Here is a 26,365-nt window from a genome sequence, read left to right on the forward strand (position 1 = left end):
GCTTTGTTGATTGCTTATTGGATGAATGGGGAATAAACTATTGAAAAAAATTCAATTTTACTGTTTTTTGAGGTGGGGTCCGGATAACAGGAGGTGGGGTCCGGATAACAAGAATGTACTGATTTTTGTATTAAGTATTATATGTTTGTTTTGGTTATGGCTACCCATTAAAAGGCTAATTACTTTTTAACAAATGTCATATTTATGCATCTAGGTCCTGCATCACCCTGTTGGGGTTCTGATTTGCAATAATAACTTGCTTGCTGATTATCTGCCATCTCACATATGTCTTATTGCTCAAGTACTACAATGGGTGAGTCCTAAGATCTGGTTTCCCATAAGTGAATTCTTTTAAAAAGAAAATTGCAAAAAAAGACTAGCATTTTTTCTTCTAATTCTTCTTATGTACAATCTTAAAATCCTCACAATTTCCTTGATGTAGCCACTCTTGTAAATGTTCCTCACGTCCTCTGTCACCATAGGACAGGCTTCATCTACTTTAGTGACCAGAACCAGCTGAGGAATCCCTGAAAACACCAGAGCAGAAACATTTCCAAAAAGTATCAGATTGTTGAGGTAACACTTTAAAATACTTTAAACATATTTGTGTTGACGGACAATTCTAAATAACAGATGTCTCTAACTAGCTTTAACATTAACCGCTTCAAATCACTAAAATCACTCCTCATTTACTCATTCATCATTCCCTGGCGTCACTTTTGAAGTAGTTAGGTTAAGGATAATCATGGAAGGGCTTATCAAAAAAGTATGTTTCTGTGACACACTGGACAAGAACGGGACAGTTGGGTTTAGGAAAAGAAGAACGGGACAGTTAGGTTTAGGAAAAGTGATATGGGGGACACAAACCCTGGTCTCTGGGGTGAAAGTCCTGTGTCATTTGACATATCCACCACCCCAACCACCCTACCTACGCGGAATTTTGGACTTGTACAGCTGCTGCTCTGTCCAGTGCATTCTACACACGCGATGAAGGGTAATTTTTGCATCGTATCTGACGCTGACAGCCACTGCCCATGCATCCGTATTTTACGAGTTTGGAGTGAGAACCGGTTGACATTCTATAGAAACTGCTGTTCTTGACCTATTGCAAAAATTTTGAGGATACTATGTATATTTTTCTATGCAACATTTCCCACTTTAGCAGTTCCTATAAGAAGTTGAAACCTTCATAAAAAACTACAAGCATAAGCATGCAGCTGGGTAGCAGAAATAGTGCATTTACTACTTGTTAGCTAGTAGTTCAGTGTTGATAAATGATACAGTAAAATATACAACTTCACTACCAGCAGTTCCAGCGTCTTGGCTGTGGTGGGAACTGCTTACAAAGCAAGGGACTGCTTTAAAAAAATATATATTAGAAATACATAAACAAAACCAAAAACATGTTAGGGTGGTTAGGGGGAGGAGGCCCCGGGGAAGACCTAGGACTAGGTGGAGAGATTATATCTCCAACCTGGCCTGGGAACGCCTCGGGATCCCCCAGTCGGAGCTGGTTGATGTGGCTCGGGAAAGGGAAGTTTGGGGCCCCCTACTGGAGCTGCTGCCCCCGCGACCCGACACCGGATAAGCGGTCGAAGATGGATGGATGGATGGATGTTAGGGTTAGTCTAGCTATTTAAATTAGGTAGTCACCCTATGGGGTATTTGAGTGTGCATCTACAATATTCTTCATTAAAATGCAATGGGACTACATTTTACTGACCCATTAAGTTGACCTTTCTGCGGATAGCATTCAGCTTCTCCTCCAGCTTCGTGGGCATGATGGAGACCTTGCAGGCGTCAGTGACATAGACCACGCAGTGGATCTTGTCCTTAAGCCCTGGAGACTTACAATAGCCGCTGGTTTCCGATTGCAGAGGGGCAGAGGGGTTGAACTGAGTCATACAGTTCAGGGCAAAGACAGGAACAGTTTGAGTTAACTAAAGCTAAATCAATAGCTCATACATTTAATATCCTCCAAATGTAACAAAATGCTTCACCTGATAACAGTCTGGCAGATGACCTTTAAGGATGCTGTTGATGTCATCTATATCAAGCCCCGCCCCTGTGCTTTCCTCCAATCCCATGGTATCACACAAGATGATTGGCAAACGTTTTCCATCTCGCTCCGCTTTCACTGAGTAGGTGCGAAACTGTCGAAAACAAAGTGATTAGCTAACAATCCACAAAATGGGGACACGGCAGGATTTTTATTTTGAAATCAGTCACCACGAATGGAAATCATTAACAGGCAGGAACTAACCTTTGTGGTCAGGCTGGTGGTGGAGCTGCCAGCGATGGCCTGGCTGGTGACGTGGCCTCTGAATACAGAGTTAATGGAATTAAAGAAGCTGGACTTTCCAGCTCCAACTGGTCCAATGAGCAGAACCCGAACCTGGGACACAGAGCTGACTGTGGGTTTGTAAGTCTTAACAGTCTCCATCAGCTCCATCTTCTTTCTGTAGCAACAAGAAAACATTATAGCTGCTGTGCAGCAGTGAGCTGGACATTCTAAGAAGGCAGAAGAAAAAAGAGGAGGAAGACGAGTGAGAAATACAGGAGGGTCCATCAGCAGAAGTGTGCAGACCAAAAGTTATTTTAAACTTCATACATTAATCAAACTTTGAAATCATGTCTCTTATCAACACATTAAGATGCCCGAGTAGGCTTTAGCATGTTTAGCATGCCAAGGGAGAAACTATAGATGACTTCACACATGACTTACCCCTAATTTCCACCGGCTAAGAATCCGCTCCGGAACGGCGGCGGAGTCATTAGGTTTTCATTAAAGTCAATGGCCCTTATTTGTAAAGCTAACGTAGAAACCAGCGCAGAAATCCTTACGACAGGCTTCACGTGGGATTCATGAAACGTTTATATCACACCAATAAGAGTGTAAGAATGTTCGTACATTGATAAATGCAGCGTCTGGAAACAATTGTCATTTAAATATCACGCCCCAATGTATTCTCGCTTTTGAGGCCTCGCCTCTACTATTAATGACATGGCCAGACGTAATCCGGCCAAGAAGCGGCACTTTTCAGAGGTGGAGATCTCGGATTCATTTGCAGTAACGTGTGTCCTATTTTGCAGCCTAACAACTGGTATTAGGATGTAGAAAGAATGCGGAATAGAAAGTTATCACTGATGCTGTCAATAGTGTTGCTCCACCACTACATTTATGGCACCCTGTTTACCTGTGTGATGTTGTGTTGAACCCTACAGGCTTAAACAATGTTGCAGACTTTTTCTGGCATGTATAATAGCCCAACATTTTTGTCATGGACATTGGAGATTGATTTAGCGGGAATTTGCAGTAGACGTTTACATTAGTTTACATTAAAACGTTTTGTATGCAAAATTTGTAGAGCTGCCTGGACCCTAAGAAATAACTTTTTCTTCTCATGAAAAGTTATTTTTTACTTTCTTAGTAGCAGTCATGATTTTGGGTAAATTGATGAGAATTTGACAAGAATTGTACAATTATAAACAGTATAACACAGTAGGCATAGTGAACAATTTGATTGCATAGTTTGCATAGACACTGAGTCCATTATAATCTGAAACAGCTGGTATGTCCTGTCAAACATAGCAACATTGCATTCCATCGCATGTGAACACATTCAATATTACATTTAAATGTTAAATTATATTTTTCAAGATTGTCAATGTTTGTCATACTGATATATTGTCCTGTAGCAGAGCATGTTTAAAGCATTATGTGCAGGATGGTTTGCGTCTTACTCAGATTCCCAGGTGATTGTTCTCCATGGACGCTCAAGTTCTGTGGTTTCTGTTGAAAGCAAAAACAACTTTTATAAAACAATGATCTTATCAAATTTGATAAAAAATATTACCCACCTACATGTATCTACAGTAATCTCCCTTTTTCTTTAACGAAACATGCTATCATCAATATCATACCATATTTTAAGATATTAATTATTATACATATTTTTGTCTGCAGTTTGGATTGACTTCGGCAGACAAAACATTGTCACTAACTAACTACACTAAAATGTATTGAATAGAATAGTACCTGAAGTATAATGTTAAGGCAAAGAACAAAGTGTCAACCACAGTATGAAACCCCCTCATCACCTGTAGGCCTACACAGGGAGGGGGGGGACCTCAGTAGTTCCCAACCTTTCTGTGACCCCTTTACTATCCTTGGGTAAACTGACGACCCCTGACTAAGTGACATATTTCATGGATATACCTTATTGTAGTTAATGCATAGCAATAACAATGTTAAAAAAATAAATATATTTTTAGCAAATATTGTCCTGTGACTATTGCAAGAGATGAGATTTCCCCTTATTTTTAGGAACTTTTCTTGGTATTATGTTTTTGTTTTGTTTTTAACTCAACTTTGCTTGTTTTAACCGTCTACCTTTCCAATGCATGACGATAAGAACAGAGGGAAGGTTCTGTGAATATATTGTGTTCATTTTCCTTATTCTGTTCATATCATAACCCTCATATTGTCCTCGGGTCAAATTGACCCGTTTTCCTATATCAGTGTTCTTTTTAACTACCCAATTGTAATTACCCAACATAACATGGTTGAGTCCACACAATGCTCTTTGGCAAGTACAAATCTTCAAAATCTTTCATTAATTTTGGGGTGTCTTGTTCCATTTTATAGCATTTGAAAAAAGTTGAAGTGGTTTTTGAAATAGCATTGAGTAAAAGTTGACATATTCCAGTCTGATTATTCATCAACATACATTCCTTTAATTTTAGTCTAAATAATTCCTAAATTCCTTTCTGCTTTTCTAACTCAAACATTAGGTTTAATTTCCTATAAATGAGGTTTATTGACATAAATTCCAAAAATAACTGTAAAACTTAAATAAGTTAGCGTTACGTAGTGTTGAAAACGTCAAAAAAGTTAAAAACATTGATAAAGCGTTAAAGTGTTGATTTTCACGATTTTGACGGAAAGACAACACGAGGGTTAAAGGCAAAATGTCCTATTTACTGTATTAAAATCATAAAATGTCCATGATGTCAGATATTTTATAATTAACCATTTTTATTTTGTTTTAAAACAAAACCCAAAACATAAAGCTCACATGAACACATCCCCTCAACCCCTGAACCCTGTCATCACCAATCACAACACAAACAGACAAGATGAAATAATAACTACAATATTTAATACAATAAAATAATAGACAAAAAAACTAAGCACATAGTATACGCCTTTCCACAGCACATGGCTTCTTAGGAGCACTCCAGAAAGCTTGTGCACTTTTCCCATTTTCTAGTGTAGATGTTCAGTATTTAAAATTCTGCCACTCTAGCCATCTCACAAGCCTACTCTTGACTTGAAGGCACCCCATTCATTCCTCCATCCTCTTAGGATAATCTGTTTGGCTATCAATAAAGTAATTTGGACCCAGCGTCTTATGTCCTTGTCTATTCCTTTTAGGATTGACCCATCCCCATGAACAAATAATCTTGGGCTGAATGGACCATAGGGCTCTGCAGTCCGACATAGGTTATCATGCATCCCGGTTCAAAATTCTTGGATCCTGTCTCACGACCATAGGACATGGAAAAATAAGTAAGGTGAATAAGGGTAATTTCCCAGGTCAGGGTGTACTGTTGACTTGTTTAACAGTTTCACTGTTTTTGTAACTTTAATAAATGCAACATCTTTTCAAAAGTCAATGAGTAATTGTGTGTTAAATAATTGTGATTTCAAAATTAACCAAAAATAATACTGATTAAAACTTCTTTCATCGTGGAGCTGCCCTAGCTAACGCTGCTATGCTAACACACACTGACTACTATCATTGCCGCCGGAAGAGGGTTGAGTTGAATATTAAGTTGCACGACTTTATCAGTAGCCTAGCCGCAGAGCTGCTGAATGTATCTGGGTCACTCATCTGAAGGCTGTAATAACCATAAAATTAAACTTTGAAAATTCACCTTTCAAAATGTGTAAATGTTACATATTTACCTATCTTTCGCTATTGTTTTTTTAAATGAAATGTAAGAATAAGCCCCCCTCCCAACCCATATAATTATTTTATAATTTATGATATTTATAGTAAACTCACCTTTGACTTCATAGACTTCACACTCAGTCAGGTTGAGATCATTGCCATGCATTTCTGCAGCAGTGAAGTTGTAATAATTTCCTGGAGAGCTGTAGACTACTGCTTGGCCCCCATAGTCAAGAACTAATGCATCTCCAAAATGTGGACCAGACCCAGGGATCATTCTCACTGCGTTAGCAGGACCAGTAACCGGATACTTGAGGAGCTTTACTCCACTGAAGGTGAAAAGAAAGGCCTGGTCATCATGCACATACTGTCCAGACTGACTGAAAGGTTGTTTGGTGTAGCCTCCAAACACATAACCAGAGGCGTTGTAGCCCACAGACACCGTGGGACCGCGGTTGTCACATCGTTGGTGGAAGGCTGCCCCGGTGAAACCATGGATGCTGGCCTTGTACAGCAGCTGGAGTTTGACTCTTCCCAGCTGGGAGCAGATAGTTTTCTGCTGACTATTGGTTAACATGGAGTTCATAGTGGACAGATGGTCTGCTGAAGTATGTAAAGGAGGTTGAATGAATCTTTGACGTTTACTCACTTTGGTGTCTAAATACAAAAAGAAAGACAGATGTATTAAAAATGCAGGATATCTACCAATTTATCTTGGTTAACCCCTCTGGATATTAAAGACCAATTAATTATTAATTATTGTGACTGATAAAGTGCCCGTCAATTGGTCCACCATCTGATATCATCAGATGTTAAGAAACATCAAGATCATTGATCATTCTTATTCTTTTGATCTGGCTCTGAACATACTTGCAATGTACTTGAGTCCACACTTGAGTGTTTTCTTTAAAGTCTATGATTGAAACATACAAATTAAACACTGAAAGTCCTGCATTCTTCTTAGCTACCAGGTTCAGACCATAGACCAGTAACATATATACAGTCTATGGTTCAGACACAAACTATAAATATTTAACAGCAAAGGCAGAACAGTAACTTTCGTTTCCACCGGAAGCTGTGACCCATTAGGCACTGTGAACCTCTAAATCGTAGCTGGGATGTTGTTATACTCGGGTTATGATAATGTTTTTTCCAACACCATCCCAATTTTCAAATCTTTTCAGTGGTGAAACCCTTTAATATGAGCCTATATATTGTAGCCCATACTATATTCATATTTTCAGCCTTACCTTATCTTCAAGATAGTTGAGGATGGCGACAGCTCCAGACACACCTAGACAGGACGCTATGGGAAGTTAGTTTGTTTCAGAAACGAAACTGGAAGTGCTGACTGGAATATTTCGCCTTCAAAATAAAACTGATGTTTGTGTCTGAACTTCACTTACAGTTCTTTGCGTTTTAAAGAGGTGTGAAACTGAATAGTTTTGGTAGGGCTACTAATGTGGTTCTACCAAGCACCATTTGCACACAATTGTAATATGTATTCGTATCCTTTGAGCCTTGTTCGTACAAGTGTTTTAAGTCACGTTCACCAAACTCTCTTAATTGGGAAATAAATCGTTAATTTTCATCCTAATTTGTGACATCTGTTCACGTGTCTTGTGAGATCCTCGACGCCCCCAAATCACGGCTTTGTTCATTTACACAATTGCTACTGGCTACTTTTCAGCAGGCCATATCCGAGTCAGCAATCTAAAAACATTATAACTGCCAACCACGTGTCAACAGAGCTGCTGTAACATAAATTAAGAGTGGTTTGAAATATAACAATACAAAACGGGTTTCTAAAGTAAATTGATTTATGAGAGGTGGTTAAAAAGATGTGGCAGTAGAGGAGATGGCCATTATATACAATAATATTGATCATATTATATGAGACATGTTCACCCGGAGAGCTACCTGCTTAAAGACCCTGCGGCAGCTGTCACCGTGAGAGACGCCAATAAAATCATCGTTCCTTCATCCGTAGTATGACAGGTCCAGGCCACTTGTACACTTTATTCCTAACAACAGAAAGCGAAATGCTGTATTTCTGTTTTTAGAAATTGTTCTTGCATGAAATCCATTGCCATTGATCTAAAGAACAAATCACACTTACAAATTAAATATCACACATTTATGATTTTATTCTGAATTATACCATTTTGTCCATTATAATTTTGTAAAAGCCATTAAAAAGTTATTTGATATAACCTTAACTCAAAATCCTTCATCTGAGGTTGCTCTTTAACATTTGACATAAAACAATAAATGGTTATTTAAATGTGATAATGACTTGCTTAATATTGTTTGAAAGACATATTTCAAAAGCTCAGAAATGAATGTTTCAGTCTGTCTTTGGCCCTGTGTGTTGTGGTGTATTGTCCTGGAAATACAGTTCAGCATACTGCAGGATGTGGTCGACCGCACTGAGCAGAAGCACATCAGTGCTCGTATCCAGGTCCAGCTCTGACGAGTAGTTCTTCACCGGGACGATGTAGGAGGTGGACATACCTAACAAAGCTCCAGCTTTACTCATCTATAAACACACAAAGACCTGACTGTAAGATTTTCACACCATCAGTAATCACTTCCTTCAGCTGGTTAAGAACACTGTCAAATTTGGTGACATTAGGACAGAAAAGAATATAATTCTAAACGTTTTTTTTTTTCCATCTCTCACAGAAGACTTTAGTTTGAAAATAATCCTGAGAGGAATGACAAAATAAAAGGATCTGATGGCTTGTAATTCCTTTTTTTGTTATTGAAAATGTAAGCAAGTCTAGACACATTTCAAAGAGTGTAATTTCTTGTGACCTTACAGCCCCAAACAAACTTTAATCTATTCAAATTTCAATAATCATAGGAATTAGGTATCCAAGCCCTTCTTGAATTTTAATCTGGTAACGTGAACCTAAATAAGCAAAAATAATAAGAAGCACCAAAGTCAACTTTTCCACCTGTCCAACAACACTGTGGTCACTCATACATTTGGGTTAAACTTCCTATCCTGTCTGCATGGTGATCTCACCTTCCTGTACAGTTTGGCTATTTTTTCAATATATGCCACAATCAGTCTGTATATTTCTGACTCTTGTCAGTGTGTCAAACATGTGTCAAACTGCAAATGGTTTATGTCAAACCTACCATTTCCCGAATGATGCGGCTCTTGTAAACCTGTGTGACATCGTTGGCCGTTTCTGGACAAATTTGGTCTACGTGGGTCAGCAGAGCCACTTGGTGAACACCTAACAGAATACAAAGCTGTCATTAAGGTTTCACTGCAATAAAACGTTACTGGCAGCGCTATGGTTCAGATGATCTCTAAAGGAATTTTCAAGACCAAAGTTGTTGTGCACATCAGACCCATATGCGGAAAAAGACATTCAAAGCCATCAAGGATAAAACGGACAAAAGTAAAGCTTTGTCATGATGTCAAAGCCAAGTGACTCTAATCTGTTTGTGACAATGTCTTTGTGTTTAACTACTTTTCCTTTTCTTACCCAGCTCACTGATGTGCTCTCGGAGCTGCTGGAAGGTGGTGCTAAGTCCTTTGGGGTAGGTCAGGACTTTGGATGCGTCCACCACAAAGGCCACACAATGGATCTTGTCTTTGAGGCTTGGCTTCTTCACATAGCCCACAGTCTCAGACCTCACTGGCTGATCTGGGCTAAACTGGGAGAGAGAAATGAAGAGATTAAATTTAAAAAAAATTAATGATGTGTGTTGGCAATTAGCACTATACAAAAAGAATAGCTGTGGCAGATGGGCATGTCATTAGTTGTGCAAGTATACAGTCACAAGTCAAAGTAAAGCACTGTATTTAATAATAGTAATAATAATTTTGACCTGATGATAACGCTAGATTAAAAGTAAATTGATTGCAAAATTTCGTACAATTTATCCTGAGGGGAACATAATTACATGTACCAAATTTCATGGTAATCCATCCAATAATGGTTGAGACATTTCACTCAAAACCACATATGTTAACCTCCTGGTGGCGCTAGAGGAAAGGCCAGCGGATCACCGAAGATGCATCATCTGGGAACCATGAGTGTTTTTAAAAGAAATTTTGTGCCAATCCATCTGGTGGTTGGTTAGATATTTCAGTCTGGACCAACGTGGACCAAACAACCACCAATGCCATCTTTAGAGCAATGCTGCTAGCATAGCTAAAGACTACAATATTACAAGACTGATTCTGCTCACCTTGTGTCCCTCAGGTACATGACCTTTAATGACAGACAGGATGTCATAAAGGGTCAGTCCGGTCATCTCTCCAGCCCCCAGGCCCACAACATCACACAGCACCAGTCCAGTAGGATCCTTTCCCTTCTGACTATGGATGTGGAAGGACTGCAGCTGACACAAACGAGAAGAAAGTTGAAGGGATGGACGTCTAAAGCACAGGAACAGACTAGCTGCTCATTGGAGGATTGCACTATACGGTCTTCTGATAAACAAACTTGAGACATTCTTGTTCAATGTCTCCATGATAACCAGGCAAACGCCATTCACTGACAAAGACCAAAAGCTTGAGAAAAGCTAGTAATTGAACATTAAAGAAAGATTGATTTGTCAAAGTTTGAATTCATTTTGTTTGAGTGTTCCAAAAAAACTTGAAACTGATCTTGAAGCTATTTGTGTACAATGATTACAGGCACATCTGTAGCTGTTGGACGAAATGGAAATGATCGACAACACTTTGACCACCGACGGTCTTTCACAACGTGGCAGACCTCTAAGAAAATGGGAGCGGCCTTTTGCTTTTTTGTTGATGAATTGCTAAGATACTCTTTTGAATCCAGTAGGGATTCAGTGTCTTGCTCAAATGCCAAATGAGGTCCACTCTCTTTTCAGTATCTCCCCATTTTAAGAAACCTAACAATGAAATTACCCATCTATCCATCCATCCATCCATCCTGGGTACAAGCAGCCAAAATGGGTTTCCTAAGGAGGGGGGCTGGCGTCTCCCTCAGAGATAGGGTGAGAAGCTCAGTCATCTGTGAGGAGCTCGGAGTAGAGCCGCTGCTCCTTTGCATTGAAAAGGAGCCAGTTGAGGTGGTTGGGGCATCTGGTAAGGATGCCTCCCTAGGGAGGTGTGACTTGTGTCAAGTTACACCTCCCAGTCAGAGCTGGTTAATGTGGATCAAGAAAGGGAAGTTTGGGGTCCCTTGCTGGAGCTGCTGCCCTCGCTACCCGACCTCTGATAAGCGGAAAAAGATGGATGGATGGACGGACAGTGAATTTCAGCTCATTTTTTTCCCACCAGCAAGGAAATTACAACAGTTTTAGTGGTTTCTGTCTGTTACTGCTTCACTTGTCTTCTTTTTTTTTTTTTATTCATATAGCGCTTTTTTAGTCTTAACGACTACTCAAAGCACTTGTACCTTCTTGGTGAAGCTGGTCAAGGAGGAGCCCACCATGGCCCGGTTGGTGACTCTTCCATTGAACACAGACTGGACTGAACTGATGAAGCTGGACTTTCCAGAACCGACCGGGCCAAGGAGGAGAACCCGAGCCTGAGTCACCTCGTGACAGATCGGCCTATAAGAGCTGATGGTCTTCATCAGGCTCGTCTTTTGCCTGGGTTTGAATTTAGTTGATAGTGTTCAAAATAAGGTTAATTTTCACTTCAAATGAGAAGGAATATATTTATTTGACTGCTATGAATTTGAATATTTACAAACTTGACCAAATTGAACTTCACAGCTTTACTTACTCTTCTGTCCAGTCCATGTCTCTCCATTGAGATTCCAACTTTGGTTGAGCTGCTGATGAGAGTTTAAGAGTCAAGTTCCTTCGCATAGACCATTAATATTAATATTAATTATATTAATATAATCAATATATATACAGTCTATGATCCTGCGCAACTCTGCTGTCCTTATGTCAAGCCCGCCCACCAACTCTATACACAATGTGATTGGCCTGACCAGAATTTGTTTTTTCCAGCTTGCAAGCCAACGCAGAGTTGATAGACTGACCCTACCTGCAAATTACATTTGCTGCTGCTAAGGTGCATCTAGATTTCTAGGCTAATGTTTTACCTCTTACTATTAAACTCCTTGCATTTGTTATTTCAATGTTGTTGTTTTTTACATTCTGTAGATAAGTGGCAAAACACAGTTATGTCACACCCAGATATTTGCAAGAGCTATAGCGGAGTTTATTAGCACAAGAACATTTTGATGAGAGGTTGGTTGAGGGGGCGTGTCCTGCAAATATCAAAGCAGGCATCATTAAAGAAATACATTTGTAACATGTAAGAAATCAATTGCCCACTTTTTATCATTTTTGGTAATTAAACTTGGAACACAGTTGTATATCCCATTTCAACCTTCTTTTTTTTTTAAACAAGCATCCAAACAAAAGGAGAAAACCCATAAAGTACATTTTCAGTGGCACTCCTGATCATTGACGGTTTCTTTTTGTATAACTGTTTAGTAGCTTACCTGGGAATGCAAACAAAGGTTTGGTCTCCATTCTCTCTGTTAAACTGACGTCTGTAACTGTGCTGAGAGCATCTTTGGCACCCGCTGCTGGGCTGATAGCAGGCTTTGCTAAAGCCCCTGTAAAGATTAGGGGAAATTTTATTAACACAAACATTCTGCAAGTCTGTCACAGGTTGGTTCAGGGACCTGTCTACAGACTGTCAGAAAACAGTCATCATCCAAGTAATTATTATTATTTAAAAAATGTAGGAAATCAATGAACATTTCTGTAATTCATTAGAAATGTATCATCTGGTTGAAGTTAGTTTTTCTTCTTTATTGAATACATTGCTGGTAACTGTATTAACATTGCTGATGCAATGATTTAGCTGCATTTAGTCAACTTTTAATGATTTTCACACTAAGTTTGCACAACATTTAACACAAGTGAGGCACTGAATAAAGACAGTAGAGAGTCCTCTGCTCACAATATTCAAGCTTTTCTTACTAGCTTACCTGGGAATGTAAACAAAGGCTTCTTCTCCCTTCTTTCTGTTGAACTATTGTCTGTACGTGTGCTGAGAGCATCTTTGGCACCCGCTGACATGCTGACAGCAGGTTTGGCTGAAGTAGATGGAGCGGAGGGGAGAAGTTTGGGTGTGTCAAATGAAAAGCCGCCGAAGCTGATAGGAAAAACAGTCACATACATCAGAGGGGGAGCATAGATAAACCAAAGAAGCAGAAATTAACTTGAATGTTCTTGGTTAAAGGTCTTGCACCTAAAATATTCTGTGACCAAAAATGTGATATAAAACAACTGCATTGTTGAAATGAACAGAAAAATCCAAGTGAGTTTCCCAGATAGTTTTGCAAGGAAATTTTAGTAGAGCATTATCGATTGAAAGAATCTGTAATAGAACTTAACAGAATTAATAAATGGAAATATGCGAAATACAACTGAAAAATTTAACCCACGACTTCCAATAACAGGGCTGGCCCAGCTATTATTTTTTTGTTTATTTACATAGTATCTAAATCCTTTCCTTCTGAAAATCCACTGAGATGTAGGGCAGATTTTGTGCATGCCATGTTTGTAGGCTACAACATAAAATGTAATTGCATTTCTTTAAGATGAGTTCTTCATCTACTTGTACCAATTTGTAAACTGATGCTGTGCTATCTGCCTCTACTACCAACTGGAGGCTAACTCTTTCTAAACCATCATTACATTGAAACTAAGTCAACCATAACCAGCATGAAACATCTTTAAAGGATTCTGGCAGGCGATCAACACCAACTTTGTAAGATAACTGATACAAATTGGTTAGCTAATTTATGCATATGATTTAAGACATCCAGTTACAATGTGGGGAAAAAATCTGTTAACCCATATAAACCCATTAACACAAAAGAAAGGTTAAGGTAACCTACATTCCTTCTTTGCTGATATTTTCCTGCATCTTCTTTCTCCTCCCAGTCATTATTACACGACTTGATAAGGCTAGTGGGGCACCACTTATGCCCTATACAGACCTGACCTTTGAATCAAATGAAAGAAGTTGTCAAAAAAAGGACCTGTCCAGACCAAACCAAGGTGAAGTTTTACCCTCAACTACAACCATGTGCTGTTTTAATATTGTTAAACTCTACAGTTCCTAACTTCAAACAACCAAGAGCTAACATTTCCCTTGTAAAAATTAAATTAAATTTAGATGCTAATTTTGCGTGCGTGGATGTAGACACGTTACAAATGAGCGCCTACACAATCATACTGACCAACTGAAGGTAACTCAACTGAGAAAGCTAGCGTTAGCTTTGATGCTTTATTTTTAAATATCACAGTCCGGAGACTGGCTGCAAGCGTTAAAGAAAGTTTACAAAGCTGGGGACCGTCTCCCACACAGCCCAAAACGGGTCAAAAGTTACCACTGCTGGTTAGTAATTTAACTAAACGTTGCTAACGTTACATTTGACCTGTGTAACTTAACGTTGCGTCTAAAATATAGCCTAGCTATGTTACCTGCACTTGTTGCGTTCCTCCATACTGCATGTAAGTGGTAAGTAACTAACGTTAGCGTTAAAGTTCAGACGGGTTAATAAACGGAAGATTTCCTTTCACAGAAAATGAAACCTAAAGTGACAGACAGAGGCAGGCTGGGGCACGGCGCTAATTGCCTTACAAACAAAACAAAAAAAACATGAATATTGCTTTTGCAACACTAGCGCGGAGTTTTCTTAACGAGGTTTATTTAACGAATAGAACATTAACTGACGAACTACAATACTGAATTAACGGATTCATGACAGTTTAGCCTAAGCATAAAACCCAATAGTCATCAATTCCACCTTTTGTGAAGCTTAAATGTGCAATTTCCTAGGACCTCCCCTTTACACATATGGATAAAGAAGAGGAGGATAGTTAGTTTCACAAAAGTATGGATCATCCTCAAATTTGAGTGCAAATTAAGTTTGTGAAATTAGTTTGAATGCCCAGCATTTGCCTTTCATCTAACACATTTACACGAAAGGAGGGTGATACAGTTTAAAATACTGCAATTTAAAAGTTTATGGAGCACACTATCATCAGGAGGGACAACAGGCTGCTCATAGAAAGGGGAAATGTAAAGTAGGCCTACTGTGTTTGTGGACATTACAGCAGAGGAATGCAGGGTAGGATTTTTTTTTTAAATATTATTTTTAGGGCATTTTTAAGCCTTTATTGACTGGACTGCTAAATACATGAAAGGGGATTGAGAGGGGGAATGACATGCAGCAAAGGGCCATCGGTCAGAATCAAACCAGAGCCCGCTGAATTGAGGAGTAAACCCTCAACCCTCCCTTTATGGGCTCTACCAACTGAGCTATAAGGGCACCCAGGGTGGGATGTAAATGTTAGATGCCAAAAATCTTAAAGGTGCTTTAGGTTAGATAATTGTGTGGAAAGGTGTCTGATATAACTGGTAACTATTTGAGAGCTACTGTATATGCAGGGCTGATGGCTTGACTCATGAACAGGCCATCATGGTATTTAGATGAATATTACTCATCAAAGCAGTGGGGCCAGCGTAGTTTAGCAGATGAAATGTAAATATTAATGCGGAATATCTGCTCTTTGCTTGGGCGAGTGTAGTATAGGATTTGTCGGCAGCTTCAAGGCACTGTTAGGTCCGGGCTAGAGTGTAGTAACCTGTCAGAGGGACCAGTAGATTCAAGACGGCAGAGCCTGATACCACTACAAGGCCTAATGTTAAGGTAAAACATATTTTAACATGAGTGCAGGGCTTCAATAGGAATGCTCATCCATCATTTTTGTCTTTCACATCACAAATGCATTAATAGTAAAAAAATAAAAAAAAATCTCCCTTTCCCTTCCTCTTTTGAAAAATATAGACATGAGAAACATATGTGTATGTATTCAACAACTATTGTTTCTTCTGATCCACTAGGAGGAGCTCTAGTCTTGTGTTTGTAACTCTAGAGACACTCACCTACTAGCTGACAGCAGAGGTCAACCTGTGGCCACCCCTCATTCTTTCCTTTTTTTATCATTGACAAAATGCAGTATGCAGAGAATAGCAAATGAACATCAAGTGTACAAACTTACAAAGCAATACAAATGCTAATTATTACATAGAAAAAAATAAAAAGAGGTACATGAAAACATAAATTTACAATTAGTCAGAGGTTTCAGGAAACAAAAGCTCTACAGTTTCCACCATTGCAATATTTTTTTTGTTATCCAACAATGTAAGTGACTTCAGTAGAGATTTAAATTCTATGAGAAAAGATCAGGAGATGAATTACAAAATTTCTGCATGTGAATATAAAGTTTGGCATACAGAATGATGAAATTAATTAGATACTCAAGAGCACCATTTCCTGAATTATCATAGAAACAGATGATATCTTTAAGGTTAAAGGTGTAGACAAAGTTGGTGGGTTTAAAAAAGCAAGACTGAATATGTTCAAAATCTGTTGGATATTTCACAATCAAAAAAAATGTGAGATATTGTTTTAATATTCTCTTTACAAAATGTACTGGAAGAGTAAATGTAGGCTTATTTAGCAACAAGACGATTAGTAGGGTATATGTTATGTAAAATTGTTGAGGTGTACTTCCTTAGCTTTCTTAGAAACACAGTACTTTTACAGTAGAAGCCAAGCCCTTCTTTAATTTATGCTTTCAATTTTAGATCTCAACAAAAACTTGCCCCTTGGCACAAATGTATTCTTTCTCTACAAAATTTGGCAAATATACTTATTGTTACACTTTATGTGCATTAGTTCAATTCCATCGAATGATAGTAAAGGCTGTGATATATCTTGTGCACCATAACTTAAGTATTTTTGTTTTTATAAGTAGAATTAAACCATTTGGGAATGCACGAGTTAAAGAATAAAATTCTCTGAACGGAATTGGAAAACTGTATACATTCATATACTGTTTATAGGATAGCATGTCACCAGATTCATCCAAAAGATTAAGATGATTTAAATCCCTTTAAAAAAAAACATTTCCCTTTATTCTCTTTCCTTTACTGGGAGACCCCGTAGTCTGACATCTGAAACTTCTACGGTCCAGGAAAATGTGAAGCGACACACATTCACTCAATAGCTTTAAATAACTGAATATCCAACTGTAATTGATGGTGGTGATTGCTATTTCCTGGATAAGAACAGAAGTGTGTGTGTGTGTGTGTGTGTGTGTGTGTGTGTGTGTGTGTGTGTGTGTGTGTGTGTGTGTGTGTGTGTGTGTGTGTGTGTGTGTGTGTGTGTGTGTGTGTGTGTGTGTGTGTGTGCGCGCGTGCACGTGCACGTGTGCGTGTGCGTGCGAGCGTCTGCGTGTGCCCATTTGTGTTTGTATCTTTGGCTTGTTTGAGAGAGGAGAGTTTTGCAGCTCTGAATGTAAATGAAAGAAATTGAAGCTTAGCAAAAGTTAATTCCGGAAGACTTCACATACACGTTTTCTCCATATACAGGCTATGTAAATTCCCATTTTGTCAACACAGTCAGCAGACTTTTGGTGTTCCTGTTAGTTCTCCCCTTTAGTGTTTACTTCAGGCTGTCTGATTTACCCTTGATCTCTGTTAGTTTATAATCTTTTGCTATTTACCATTAAAACACATATTTTCTGGGCTCCTCTCTGCTGTAATTTCAGTGTTTGTGCCCCACTTCCACTATCATCAAAGCAACCACAGATTCGGCTCCAGGTCCAGTGAGCCCTGCGGGGATCCTGCAGCAGATAACATCTATCAGCTCTTCACTTGGTAAGAATCCCCCAATCATCGCCATGTTTTAGCACCATTCTAGGCTAAATTGAGGGGAATTAATATTTAGGCTTCATTGGATCCAGTTGCCGAAGGACATCTATTTTATTATCAATAACAAATAAACTCATATTAATGGTATTAACTACTTACTTTTCTCACTTGTGATTGGAGGTCATGATAGTGAAGCTGAGAGGAGCATGATTACTTGGCTAAATCCCTGGAAGCTAAATGAACATGAGAAAAAAAAGTTTGCAGGTTCTTTAGGTCTGCCGTCAGTCATTCAGCGCTGCTTTATAAGGGCTGTCTTGGCTAGCAGCCTATATCTGGCGTAATAACTTTATGACCTTGTGGCCATGCCAAGCTTTTGCTGTCAGCAAAATAGTTTTTATTTCCGCAGAAATACAGGGAGATGTTGAGCTGCTGTTTGGATGGACACATGAGGGGTAGGTTAGGAGATCCAAAACCGGTAGGAAAATCTGGCTTACTTAATGTTCCCAAACAGAAACATGCAATGTTCGAGTCTGACACATCAATGAAATGTTATAGTTGGAGCTGCCTTGTTATCTGAAGGCCATACCAAAATCAAAAATACAACCTGTTGCAGCCTTGAGGTCATGACTGGGTGTCATTAAAAGTGACTGTATAGTTGGTGGCTTGACAGCAAACACTATTTTATGTGTTATCTGTGGATAGAGGATGTTGCTCTGCAAAAAACAAAATACAGTAACTGTGCAAAACAGACCTCATGATTTAACTGTCCTGTAACCAGAATACAGGTGAATAAATCTATATAATATGCACTTAATTAGCTCCTGTAGAAATATCAGGGCTGTGGCCAGGCTTTTAAAAATACTGAGGTCATGAGTCCTGCATGTGACATTTATCGTTTCCAGACATGCATGTTAAAAAAGTTATTTTTAATGTACATGCAAGCATAAAAGTGGATAGCAGACACCTTTAAGAAGATTTAGTGGTGATGTAAGCTTTGTAAATAATCAAATATGACATCTGTGGTGAACATTTTCCTTAAACCCTACCAAAAAACATTACATATGCCATGTAGCCTTGCATACTGGGATGATTAATTTTATGGTTGACACCTTTTAAAGCAGCTCCTCCTCATCTTTATCTGGGGCTGGTAGTTTGGGAGTTCAGACAGTTCCAGCTCTGACTCAGCTGGTATCTGTGGAGCGGAGAGAGCTGCAGGTGGGAGGAGGCGGTGAGCCGTCTAAACAGGGAGCTATGCTGACTATGTAGCCGTGTGACACAGCAGTCTGTTTTATAGGCAACACCGCACACCCCACCCACCACACTCCACATTGGGTGACACACAACGTCTCTCTCTCTCTCTTATTCTCTCTCTCTCTCTCTCTCTCTCTCTCTCTCTCTCTCTCTCTCTGCCAGCAGCTTTGTAAGTCAAAGTGCATTGATGGTTAAAGCACTGCAGTGATCTGGGTGAAACAGGTTGGAGTTGAAGAGATCGCAAGGACAAAATTAAATTAAATTTTTGATTCAATTTTATTTATAGTATTAAATCATAACAAACTTATCTCGAGACACTTTACAGATTGTCTAGACAACACTCTATAATTTACAATGCCCCAACAATTCTAGTAATTCCCCCTCAGATCAGATTACCTGGTGAAACAATTGCTATAACACCTTCAAGTATGTAAACATAGGCTACCTGGTTATCTTGCTATCTGTTAGCTTATTCCTTTAAAGTGAACACATAAACATACAACATATTTATTTTTTATTTTTTTATTACTGGAAAACGGAAGTTGAGTTGTGTGTTTTGGATTTTGGAGATAACAACAGTTAATAATAAGAGTTAATAAGTCTGTTTTCCTGTCAGCTGAAGTATGGATGATCACAGATGGCAAATGGTCTTAGCTCTTTTTAAATTATTGTTTAATAAGTCTATTTTTTAACTTCTATTGTACTCACATTTACTTTTCTGCTAAACTCTCCCATTGTATCTCTGTGAATGTAATAATGTAAGGTTTGAGTTTTGACAGCTACAGGATGGACAGGACATGATGTTCTGTACCAACAGCCAAGGTTGAGCAATATATTGTTATTATATCGATATTGATATACAAGTCTAGATATCGTCTTACATTTTTTAAATATTGTGATATGACATAAGTGTTGTATTTTTGTCTGGTTTTAAAGGCTACATTACATTAAAGTGATGTAATTTTCTAAACTTACCAGACTGTTCTAGCTGTTCTATTATTTCCCTTTTCTACTTAGTCATTGTATCCACATGAATAATTACTATTTATCAAAAGAATTGTGTAAATATTTTGTTAAAGAACTATTTGTCACCCCTACTATTTCTTCTTTAGCAACGACTACCACTGTGCCCTTGAGCAAATGTAAATGTAAATGTGATGTTCCTCTTTGTAAGGTTATGGTAGAGGCAAAAAAGGAGTGGGGAAATACAAACTTGATTGACTTTGCGTGGTAAAGTTAATTTAGCAAGCAGTTATTGGCATCTCTCCCTGATCAGCTTCAAGTACTGATGACCCATTGCTGATAACTTGCACAAAACTAAGAGTTAGTGGATCTGTACAGATTGGCATTCCCCAATATACCGTCGTTAATTCCTGTTTATTTGAGGCACTTCTCATAAACTGAGCACAGTTTTAGTTTCGTGGATTTCTTTACAGTCTTTCCCATTTCTAAGAATGAATGACTGAAAGGTAAATTGTCCCCCGAGGGGCACTGCAGGTACAAGCATGACTGTTTGTTTGCCTTGCTGCAAGTTTTGCTGCAGACCTGGTCTGGAGGGAACTATTTTAAAATTCATATAATTTTTTTCAGTTTGTCCTGTCAAGTAAATCTGTGTTACACGATAGAAGATATCCAGTATATCCAGTATTTTTTCTATTTGAGTCAGTACTGTCTGTTCTGTTGCAGTGGGTATTTTGATGGTTTCTACTCTATGTACTGCTGCAGATTATTTACATGGCTGTCACTCAGGGTGATCCATTTTACAACATTTGTGTCACAGTAATTAAATCCACCTCAGTTGGTGGCTTAGTGTGGGCTTTGTGATCAAAAGGTCACAGGTACAATTCTGCACTGTCAAAATGTTCTTAAGCAAAACACATAAACTTTCTCTGCTTGCTTCGAGTAAAAACATCAGCTTAAAGCCCTGTGATCCTCCTCCACTGCTAGAATGGTTAATGGGTGAACATGACTGTGCTGTTTTCCCTGCAAGTTACATGTAGTCTTGAATGTAGAAGGTACATATTTAAAGGGACAATCTGCCCTTAGATCATCTTCCACTGGAATGTATATCAAATACCTCAATAATCTCCATTTTTATTGTATCCACCTTCTCCCGCCTTGTCTTTTTTTACTTCAGCTATTTTGACAACCAGCTAGTTAAGGCTGTTTACACTCAGAAATCTGTTGAGATCTCTTTATTACAGAGGATTGTTTGATTACATGTTGTTTTGTTTATTTTTATACTTCACATTTGTGGTAACTTGCAGAAATTGCTATTTAAATGCAACTATCATTATCAGTTCTTCCCTGTCTGCTTATGGGTGCAGAATTCAAATTGCCGGTTATGATGAGACAGTTAATGATGTTTAAATGTATTTAGACAGGAAGTGCTTGATGATGTCACTTTGCTGTCTATGGGTTGTTGTGGTCTCTGTCTCAGACAGACCGCTGCCCATGACTCACCTTGAAACACCCGGTGTGTTATTAGTTGACACCTGGTGGTGGCCACAATGGACAAAAATATTTCTTACACCTATCTTGGTTAGACAAATAGTTAAAAACAAAAATGGCCATGGCAATGATGATCAGTGTTTGTCTAGTAAACATATAGCTGCAGAGTGGAGCAATGCGGCCAGGGTTAGAGATCTGAGTTCTACAAGTGCAACCAGTGACAACATCTGTGTGCCGAATGTGATAATAGCATCCACAAGTTATAGAAAATGTGGAATGCTGACTTGAATTTGTGTAGCTGAGCAGTGTGTTATGAAATAATTGTAGAAAGAAATCATTTTTCATTTTGATTTTAGCATTAATACCAAAAAAGCTTTGAAAGTTTTTGGCCCCTTTATTCTCTTTGAAGCAAGAAAGTTAAGTGATTTTGTTTGAAATCTAGAGAGATCGCCATGGACCAAAGACTATCTATGATATAGAAAATATTGGCCATATGTAAAGTCCAACATATAGGACTTGCAAGATAGAGTTTGAACATCTTGGAAGTCTTGAAAGGTTTCATTTATGGCATCTAGCAGTATTTCAGGCAATGGATTCATATATTGCCCAATGATGTATCTTGAACAGTACATATGAACATATTGTGCGCATATTTTACATACTCAAATGCTAGGCACTGCTATTTCCCTGCTTGCTTCCCAATAACCCTGTTGAGCCAACTAGGTGTCTTTTCCAGTGACTTGACCAGTGTCCTCTCAGTGGCCAGCAGAGCTAGGCTGATTAATCGGCCTTGGCCCATTGTGTTACGGGTATGGGAGTTGAGCCGCTTTAAACAGGAGAAGCTCCTTTTCACACCTGCAGATGTAGCTCCAATTGTTGCCACTAATGAGAACAGTTTGTAAAGCTGAGGTATTGCCCAACTCCATGTCTTTAACAAACACCAAGTAATCACACAGCTTTCCCCTGGTTACCCTAGAAGTCCTGATCTGAATAGAGGATTTGAAATTCAGGCCTCAGTCTCCCTGAATTAAAGTGATGGCTGTAACATTTTCTTTTTTAAGACTATTTTTTGAGCATTTTCAGCCTTTTATTTTGAATACATGAAAAGGGAGAGAGAGGGGGGAATGATAAGCAGCAAAGGGCCGCAGGTCGGCGTCAAACCCGGTCCTGTTGCGTCAAGGGAGACCGTGGTTCATGTCCCGGGTGTCACTTTCCCTAAGAACCAACTGTCGCTTTCTTCTTTTTCTGAAACCAACTGTCCCGTTCTTCCTGTCCTAAACCCAACTGTACCTTTCTTGTACCGCGTGTCACAGAAACATACCTTTAATAAGCCCACCCACAATCTTTTCCCTAACCTAGCTGCGTCAAAAGTGACGGCAATAGTCCCAACCAAGCGCGTTTAGATAATGTGCGTTTAGAGATAACGCTAAAGAAGACTTCTAGCGCCAAAGGCACCCTGACCAAGCTTTCGTATTTGACGCAATGCGAGCGAGTTGTGAATACACACTCTAGGCTGTTTTCACATTTATTTGCTTAAATCTGTATGTTCAAGCACAATTTTGTGACATCACAACTAGTGTGACAGCCAATTATTGTCCTATATGCAATTTTTAAGATTTTTTAACAGGTTGAGGGAACTTTTGGAAAAAAGATAAGACATTCACAGTATTATTATTCCAACAAGATTTTGTCTGGAGCACTACCTTAAAGTCAATATTATTGATGTCAAAGTCAGAACCAGTGCCAGAGTGGCTGAATATATTCTGACAGCCAAACAAGGATGACGCTTGCAATAAAAGGACTAACATGTTGATATAAAAAGAATCAATGTGACTCTAGAACGGAACTGCCTTGCACTTAAATAAGTGATGGTGGTCGATGACATTATGAGGTGCTGTGTTGGCCATCATGCTCATCGAATCTGCCTCCACCTCATACAGACTGCAAACAAGTCTTAATTAGTCAAGCTATCAAATGTTTCCCTGTCACCAGAGCTGCTTGTTTGTGCATGGTACACTGGAATGGGATCTTACAGTATGACTTTCATAAACAACTTTTGGTATGTATTTATTTTCAGAGATAATCTATATGAGAAGAGTGTGCATCTATTTCACTGTCTGCTCCAACTTGGAGGGCAAAATATGGTATAAACTGTTCTTTTCTGCATTTTTAAAATAGTAATCTATCTACCTAAGTTATTCTAGTCTCCTTTTTTAGTGCCTGTTGCATCTCTCCATTGCCTTAATCTTATAGTGCACTTCTCTACTTGATACTTGAACACAGTGTACTGAAAACAGAAGATGCAAAGGCACATATTTGGTTCAAGAGTTCCATCAGTCTTTCATCTCAGCTGGCTGAGCTGTTGCTTTGCGTCAGATCTCACCACTGACGGTCTTTAATCCCTCTGGCCGGCAGCCTGAAAGAGGAAACATTGTTCAGCCTCACACTGTGTTTACATCTCCAGCCTCCTCCAGCTGAACTCAGCCTGCAGCTTGGAGGAAAAGCAAGAGTCTTCAGTTTTGTTAAGTAATATCAAACCATCCATCTTTGTTTAGAATATCAACAGCTGGCAGTAAATATCAGACGTTAATCCTCGCTGCTATTTCCTCTCTAGACAAGGATTTTTTCCTTACTTGCAAAAAACATGTCTGATTTGGTCCATTTAGGCCTAAGAAGGTTCTACAGCAGAGTATTCCTTGTGATTTTATTTATGTTGACACTTTGTGGTGTGTAGAAATACATAAATAAAGTTTCAGTCAGGATAAGGAGCATGAGAAGGAATCTTTATCTTTTGTTTTTTTCTTTATCTTTTTTCACACACACACACACACACACACACACACACACACACACACACACACACACACACACACACACACACACACACACACACTTCTAATTACATTTTCACTCTGGCTTTGCGTCTCATATTCTGCACTCTCTCCAACTGCCAATACACACTAACCTATGACCTTCTTGTAACTGTCTCTCAAAAACAGTGCTGCTAACGGTGTTTACAAAATGAACAAATAAAAAAATCTGAAGTTTACACATTCAAACTATCTCAAGGTGAGGAAAGGTTCTTTTTCAGCATTGCATAATGATGGAGTTGTGAGTTAAGTTTGTAATTAAACCTCTGTAAATGGGAATTACAAGGGGGGGAAAGGAGGGAAGAAATAAGGGACACAAATAAATTAAAATAGGTGAGAAAAGGAAAAACAGGAGAGGCAATGATATGAGAATAAACTAGATTATAAGAGGAGGAGATGAAGCGAGAAGGGGAAGGGGGCAGGAACCGGTCTGAACCAGCGTAGGCCGACTCTCCGGGCTTTATACCCCTCCTAACTCCCCTCCCTCTTCCTCGCCCTCCTCGTCTTTCCTCTGACTCAGACTGGCTGAACTTTTTATTTTAGCGCTCCATCATGTGCTTGTTGACACCACAATTTGGATACACATTCCCCAGAAGTGTAAGAGGATCCACAGCGTCAGAGTGAGGGCACGGACACTGGTGATGATGTTGGGACGATCCAGGACTTACAGTGACGGGCCAGTGTTCCCCTACACATTACACACACATTCAGGAGGTGACTTGGGAGAGCCAAATTTGGTGTATTGATTATTAGGCAGACATGCTTGACATTAGTAAACACACACATATTTCTGGTGGAACAGTTTGTTTCCATGTTACAGTAGGTATAATCATCAGGCAACTATTGAGTCTATATGCTGTAGATCTTGTGACTTTTCATTTTGACTGCATATTATGATGTCTTCACTTATTCTACTTTCATAAAATGTAATGACTCGACAACCTTGCTTCAAAAACTTTACATTTTAGGTGAAATGATGGGTTTAAAGACGCTGAGTCTGTTAAAATCTAGGATGATAGTGGGGAGAGGAGAAGAAAAAGCGGATGAAGATGATTATGTATTTAATCATGGGCATAGGGTTTATTTGCAATCATGATTGGTTTGGGAGTGGTGTCAGGAAAAAAGGGACATAAAGATTCTGGTTTAGTGACTAGGTGAAAGCTGTTACAATATCTTGATAAGAGAGGGGCAGCAAGGTCAGAGGCAGAGGTGTCTCGGTCTCTGGGATGACCCAACGTGATGTAAGGTGCAGTCACAGAGCTGATCCGAACTGACACTATTTCTGGAGTCAGCTGCCAAATCCTAAACCTACTTCCCTGGACTAGTAAAAGCTGGCTGCTGTCTTCACGATCAGACAGAGAGGATATATATATATATATATATATATATATATATATATATTAGATATCCTGTAGCACTTTGGGATAGTTTTTTTTTTTAATGGAAAGTGCTCTACAAATAAAATGTATAATAATAATAATAATAATAATAACAGCCAGTTCTATTTTAGGGGTTGGAGTTTGACAGATGCTGTAAACAAGTTTGATACTGTTTTTTAGATGAATTTCAGGCATTTCAGATATTGTGGAGGTCTTTGACATTACATTAATAACTTTTCTTGTCAGTGTTTTCATTCAGAAAACTTGTTATGAAATGAAATTCCTCAATTTAAGGCTGAAAAACTGACAGTGAAGTTTTAGTGTCCTGTGATTCATCAGAGGCGTTTCTACCTTGAAAGGACGTCTAGGAAAACAGAATTTGAGTTTTGAGATGATTGGTGAAATTGGATAAAAGAAAAACAAATTTGCTGCCCAAATTTATATTATTATTTTTAACAATAGTTTATTTTACCTCTTTGTGCCTTGAACGTGACAAGGGGCCCCAACTTGATCCAGTTTGTGGGTCTCCCACCAAGGGGAGTGAACGCTCTCATTGGATATCTGAAGCAGGGGAGAATGCGGTGCTGGAGATCAGACTCCTGACCTCTGACCTCACTCCATAATGCTGCCAGGAGCCTCAGTACATGCAGCCATCCATCCACTGCACTGTGAGATAGTAACTGCTCTGTGCTGACTTACAGCTTTTATTATGCGTGGCCAAAGGCAGCTGTACACATCTGGGGCAGCCCAAAGCTGCTG

At 39.0% G+C, this 26,365-nt stretch overlaps 2 protein-coding genes across 6 annotated transcripts in view; both read right to left on the minus strand.

The window, feature by feature from the left end:
• The window catches only part of LOC116695726 (interferon-induced protein 44), an 8,948-nt gene extending 1,627 nt beyond the window's left edge, over nucleotides 1-7,321 (minus strand). Inside the window, exons 1-7 of the mRNA XM_032526160.1 lie at nucleotides 7,208-7,321; nucleotides 6,072-6,614; nucleotides 3,745-3,793; nucleotides 2,264-2,459; nucleotides 2,001-2,153; nucleotides 1,724-1,895; nucleotides 427-527 (exon numbers count right to left, since the gene is read on the minus strand). Coding sequence (XP_032382051.1) covers nucleotides 427-527; nucleotides 1,724-1,895; nucleotides 2,001-2,153; nucleotides 2,264-2,459; nucleotides 3,745-3,793; nucleotides 6,072-6,543 — 1,143 coding nt within the window. The 5' untranslated portion in view covers nucleotides 6,544-6,614; nucleotides 7,208-7,321. The remainder of the gene's footprint in view (nucleotides 1-426; nucleotides 528-1,723; nucleotides 1,896-2,000; nucleotides 2,154-2,263; nucleotides 2,460-3,744; nucleotides 3,794-6,071; nucleotides 6,615-7,207) is intronic.
• Nucleotides 7,322-8,079: 758 nt separating this feature from the next.
• ifi44g (interferon induced protein 44g) lies at nucleotides 8,080-14,773 on the minus strand. Of its 5 annotated transcripts, none has more exons than XM_032526162.1 (10): nucleotides 14,415-14,574; nucleotides 13,826-13,932; nucleotides 12,911-13,077; nucleotides 12,416-12,532; nucleotides 11,683-11,731; nucleotides 11,351-11,546; nucleotides 10,170-10,322; nucleotides 9,461-9,632; nucleotides 9,105-9,205; nucleotides 8,080-8,496 (listed from the first exon to the last, which is right to left on the minus strand). In XM_032526162.1, the coding sequence occupies exons 2-10, from the start codon at nucleotides 13,873-13,875 to the stop codon at nucleotides 8,305-8,307; spliced, it is 1,197 nt and encodes a 398-aa protein (XP_032382053.1). In that variant the 5' UTR covers nucleotides 13,876-13,932; nucleotides 14,415-14,574; the 3' UTR covers nucleotides 8,080-8,304. The 5 variants fall into 5 exon arrangements, with proteins under 5 accessions (XP_032382053.1, XP_032382052.1, XP_032382057.1 ...); XM_032526161.1 differs by having other exon boundaries at nucleotides 11,683-11,734; XM_032526166.1 differs by lacking the exons at nucleotides 13,826-13,932; nucleotides 14,415-14,574 and adding an exon at nucleotides 14,741-14,773 and having other exon boundaries at nucleotides 11,683-11,734; nucleotides 12,416-12,529; nucleotides 12,908-13,077.
• Between the last annotated feature and the right edge of the window lie 11,592 nt (nucleotides 14,774-26,365).

Source organism: Etheostoma spectabile, chromosome 9, assembly GCF_008692095.1.
Source record: "Etheostoma spectabile isolate EspeVRDwgs_2016 chromosome 9, UIUC_Espe_1.0, whole genome shotgun sequence".
Classification (NCBI taxonomy): Eukaryota; Metazoa; Chordata; class Actinopteri; order Perciformes; family Percidae; genus Etheostoma; species Etheostoma spectabile.

What these genes read in the sequence shown, in the direction of transcription:
- ifi44g (XM_032526161.1), bottom strand. Translation starts at nt 13,875, where the DNA reads ATGACTGGGAGGAGAAAGAAGATGCAGGAAAATATCAGCAAAGAAGGA. An exon ending in TGACCAGCTTCACCAAGAAG is followed by an intron (nt 10,323 to 11,350) that starts GTACAAGTGCTT and finishes CGTTTGTGTCAG; the next exon opens with CTGCAGTCCTTCCACATCCA. An exon ending in ATGTACCTGAGGGACACAAG is followed by an intron (nt 9,633 to 10,169) that starts GTGAGCAGAATC and finishes TCTCTCTCCCAG; the next exon opens with TTTAGCCCAGATCAGCCAGT.